This window comes from Apis dorsata, unplaced genomic scaffold, assembly GCF_000469605.1.
Source record: "Apis dorsata unplaced genomic scaffold, Apis dorsata 1.3 scaffold_1065, whole genome shotgun sequence".
Classification (NCBI taxonomy): domain Eukaryota; kingdom Metazoa; phylum Arthropoda; class Insecta; order Hymenoptera; family Apidae; genus Apis; species Apis dorsata.
The window spans coordinates 63276-68450 of NW_006264163.1; the positions used below are offsets into that span (position 1 = coordinate 63276).

Here is a 5175-nt window from a genome sequence, read left to right on the forward strand (position 1 = left end):
GATAGAGAATCGAAGGAGACAGGAACAGTGATGAAAGAAAGAAAGAAAGAGAGAGGGTGTTACACACGGAAGAAGGGGTTTAGAGAATCGCGAGATGGAAGAAGAGAAAGAACAAGTAAGACGGGTAAGAGAGTAAGGTAGTACACAGAGGTGTGGGATCAGCGCGAGACGCGGTAGAAACTCGAGGGACGGAAAGGGGCGAAAAGCGACGAGTGCCGCCGAGACGAGACGAGGCGCGACGAGGAAAGACGATGAAGGCCGACGGGGGTCGCACACCGCGGCGCTGAACGCAGTGCCATCCGATAGGCAGCACCGCTTGCTCCACGGATCTTCGGCTCGTTCGCTTCGAGCTTCGGTCGTTCGTTGTACGATCCACGCTCGATTCCGCTTCCTTTCTTTTTCGTTCGTCTTGGCGTGGCTGCCGTGGCGTCCATGCCGAGAAAGGAAAAGCCAGCATCGACACGCTACACACGGTGGAAAACACGGAGCCGCCGCGAAGACGCGTGCACTGGTCGTGTGTGTCGTTGCCGCGCGTAGTTTTACGTGTACTGCGTATACGTCTGATCGTGCTCGTGAACAGAGGTGCCCCCTCCCCTCATCCCGAACGGCGAACGCGTGGTGGTCAACACGGTGCGTGTGCTTGTCTCCTTTCTTTTTCTCTCGCACGCTTAGTCTCTTTTTTTACTTTACATCCTTTCGCTTCTTTTCATCTTTTTCGTCTAACAGAATTCACGTTGCGCACGTTGTTGTTGTTATTGTTGTCGTTGTTGATATTGTCGTCTTCTTTTTCATCGATTTGCATTCACATTTTTGTTTTCTCTTTTTTTCTTATTTATATTTTCGTTTGTTTTTTTTCTCTCAACGACACTCTTCGTTCACTGTGCCGTGTGATTCCACCTAACCACGTTTCTCACAAGTGTGAGTGACAACGTGCGCGATAGAATTTTCTGCGAGGGGATACACGAGTTTTCATCGTGTACGCAAAAGGTACCCATTCCCGGAACGCAAGAGAGACCCAGCATGGCCGCCTAGCACAAGACGAGTCAGAGTTCCTTGCCGGTGTCCACACTACAACGGCAGTATGCTCTCTGTCTCCTTCCCTCTCTTCATCCCTTTCGCTCTCTGTTTCTGTCCGCCTTCTCCCGCCATGTATTCAAAGAGTACTCACTCGTGCTCTGTCTTCTTTACTCCCATATATACGCATACAGATGCATCACAATCCGTCTTCGTTTTTGCACAATGTTGTTGCTCTCGTTGCGTCGCTTTCTCGCTTTCTGTTCCATGCTTTTCCCTCGCAGTTCGTTCCTACATCTATCTTATTCGCTTCTTCTCTTCGTTTCGTATACACGCTTTACGGATTCGTCTTTCTCTCTTTCTCGTGTCTGTCCGTTTTCTCTTTCACTCCCTTTCTCTCCCAGTTTCTGCATCTCTCTTTCGTTCTTGTCCCCTGATCGCGCCTTTCATTCGAAAATAGAACGTCAGCACGCGTGCCGCGCACATTTTTCCTCATGAAAACACCGAATTCCCACTCGCTGACACGCGCGCGCGACACAGACCAAGCGAGCACTCGTGCTGTATTCTAACCTCACTTTCCGTGAAAAAATTCTGCGGATTGATCGATATTGATTTTATTAACACGTGTAAACCAACGTCTTTAATTTATTGTTGTTATTATTCAATTAAATATATATCAAAATAAAGGAACTTTTATTAACTTATTAACCATATCACTTAATATCATGTAGACAGCATGCGTTTTTCATTCAGCCAATCATAATTTACGACTGTGTCTAATAGAGGCGCTATTTACCGTACCGGCAAAATTTTTCTGCGTCCTTAGATGGCGCATTCAGTTGCTCTTGGGAAGCCATACACGAAGTGTCTGTATCAGTAGTTTTCGATCAAATTGCGAAGTGTCAAATGCATCAGAACCGATGAAATATTTTTATTGTGACAATAAGACATAATAGTAGAGTCAGTTGATCTTTCGTTTATCGTCTATCGGCTTTGTTACGGTCAGACGGAGTCAGACGATATTCTGGCGGGAGACTCGTAAAAATAGTGTCTTCGTCGTTTCCTCCCTTCGACTCCGTGACTATAATTAGCGGGATTCGCGTTTTCTACGTAAACAAATATTCATCGGTTGTGTTGTGTCAGCCACTTTTCTCGTTGTTCGTGATTTCCTGTTCGATAAAGTGCATTGAATAAACATCGCGAAACACGACTATCCGGCCAGTCACCGATGTCATGGCTAAAGTCCACGACTATCGATGCTACATGAGTTTTGCATTAGGAGAGTGTGGACAGTAGAAACAGACCACTCTGCCTGTTCTCGACCACCATCCCTTTTCCTCCTTCGTGATTCTATGTTGGCGTATTCTAGGAGACGATGCCTGTAGCGGAGAAGTGGACTGAACTATTCATGTCCGACGACCGTTCATAAAAATAGGATTTTAGCGATTTCTCTCCCTACGATGCTGCGCTTAATGGAACCTCTAACGTGCTTGGTAAATAAATTTTGCGGACATTCTTTCGTGGATATCTTTTTCAATCGATATTTAACCGTTAATATATTGATACGCGATTCCGCGCATTTTGGACGCCATGATTAAAAGACCAGTCACGTGATCTATGAAATTTATCACCTATTATATGTATTCGACTTTAAAAAATTAATATTATAATTTAAAAAATTATAAATTTATCTGAAATTTAATACATTGTGTTTGCATATTCAATAATTATTTATTCAATAAATGTAAACTTTTCTCTTAAGAATTAAATGATCATATATTCCTTTAACCTATACATTATTCTGCATTCCACATCGTTCCTTGTTCAAAATACGTAGAATAATACATATACTCGCAATCAGATATATCATGATCGTATAACTTTCCATGAGATCCAGAGCGATATATCGTCTCGATCGAACCTCGTTATCAAGTCATCTTATCTCTTATCGAGATATCAATCGTTATTATTATTATTTTTTTTATCAGCGGCATCATGAATATTGATTACAGTTTATCTCGATCGTTCCCGCCTATGCAGCTGGAATAATTATTTCTCGCTCGATGATTACGTGCGTTTACTGCCAAGGGGTACGAATATTCCTGTATAAAGAGCTATAGGGAGTTCACCGATGCTCGACGTAAATAATAAATCCACGCGATACGAGGTCGACTCGACGAAGGAGCACTCGAAATCTCAAGTGTGCGTTCCGCGGGGCAACATTTTCATTTTTATGCTGTATGTGCATGCGTGCGTGCATATAGAAACGCATGTTGCAGAAAAAAGTAGAGGACGCGTTTCATGTGTGTTGGACATCGGTTCATTACATTGTATTGTATTGTCAGCACGCGCGTGCACGATGGAGACAAAAGAGGGACGAAAAGGAAGGGAAGGGAACGAGGGTAGAACATAGAACGAAACGAATCATTCGAGATACGTTCGTGAACTATTTCCTCGGGGCTCGTATTTTAGGAAGTTGTAGGAAGCATGAGTCCATAGACCAGAATAAGACAGTGCATGGTGCACGGGGCTGTTCCTCTTTATCTCGTGGCCCATCTCCTCTTGTTTATAATTGGATACGTTTGATATCCGTTGTGCATTCGATGTCTTTATTGCAGTGATTTTATTTTCACTGTGTTATGTAGGAATCGGTTATGTAGGAATCGGTAAGCGAATCAGTGTATGCATCTGATTTTTTTTGATTTTGTAACTACAAATATTTAATGTAAATAATATAATATAAAGATGATTTTTCAATTATTTTTTATTCAACTAGTTGAAATAAAATTATTGTTATATTTTGTTATAAATAAATTATAAATATTATTCTTTATTATTCTTTTGTTACTCGAAAAACAGGATTAAGATTGAGATAGGATTTTATACACAAATGATAATAGCAAATCATTCATTGATATCTTTGGAATCAATATTTAATTTTTTAATTTCTTGTAATTTATCCCAATATATCATTTAGATTGAAATTCAATTGTTCTTTTATATTGAACATATATATGATATTGAATCTTTGATAATTATATTTATATCGTATCGTAGATGAAGAAAGATATATCAATAGCTTTCTGAATTCCAATTTTCTGCGTTGTTCGAATTCATTTCACATCTTTTTGTTTCTTCTTATCGTGAAATCCACACATTCGTATTACATATAAAACTTAATGATAACAAATCAAGCTATCCGTGTTTCTTTTAATCCATCCTCAAATGCTTTAAAAAAAAGCTACTTTCTCAAATTTTATTATCTTTATAGTGATTTATTTAATTTCGTTTTAATTATTTATCGATTCATAATTCATTGGTATAGTTATATCCATTGACATAGTTAATCTTCAATAGATGATATTTCTTTTTTACTTTTTATCATTAATAATAACGTAATGTTAAATTGATTTATATTAAAAAAACAAATCTATTTGATTTATAAAAATTAAATTCTACTGATTGACTTTATTATTCCTTATCAGACACGAGCGCTTCACAGATAATTTGCAGCTCGTTGTTTCGCTTGGAAAGTGCAAGTAAAATTGTAATGTATATTTACATTACTTGATATGAGAGCACGTTCTTTGCATAAAAACTTTTATTTTAACAATTTCCATTGCAATTGGTTAAATTAAGCAATTGGTTAAGCAAACATGGTTAAATTAAAGCGGACATTATTATAAAACGAGAAGACAAATGTTCCTACATCCAATCATACAAATTCACCTACATATATAGTTAATTTTGTCATTTTCAACATTCATACGATACGATAAAAATATCGCATCATATCACAAGTGACATATGTTGAAAGTTATATCATAACATTAATAATTCGAATATAAATCAAACTATTTATTATCACGTTGTATCAGAGATCAAATTCTCCGAAGTTAATACGAATTAAAAATAACCTTCCACGATTGTTTGTTACAGACACATCGTAACCCTTCCTCGAGGCCCATAAACGCTTGACGAAGAGATTCGCAGTGTTCGGAAGCGCGGTGAAGCGGGAACACCAGAGGATGCGAGCAGCGGAGGCGCGTGTACTCGCGAATGCTCGTCCGGCGATCGTTCCTGACAACGATCGGCACGGCTCGCGATGATGGCGGAGCGCGGTCGCGTAGCAGCGATATCGTGGTTCGAGTACGCGCGACG

The 5175-nt window shown here is 39.5% G+C and overlaps 1 protein-coding gene across 4 annotated transcripts in view; it reads left to right on the forward strand.

The window, feature by feature from the left end:
* Positions 1–5169, forward strand: part of LOC116186639 — a 14653-nt gene extending 9484 nt beyond the window's left edge. The window contains exons 1-3 of one of the 4 annotated variants that reach the window (XR_004151657.1): positions 7–630; positions 2384–2507; positions 4954–5169. Coding sequence is in view for 1 of the 4 variants with exons in the window: in XM_031514574.1 (XP_031370434.1) it covers positions 4954–4984 (31 nt within the window). In the remaining 3 variants the exon portion in view is untranslated. Of the gene's footprint in view, positions 1–6; positions 631–751; positions 2508–4953 lie in introns of those variants that run through there. The other 3 variants (XR_004151655.1, XR_004151656.1, XM_031514574.1) reach the window with 3 other exon arrangements.
* Positions 5170–5175: the final 6 nt, after the last annotated feature.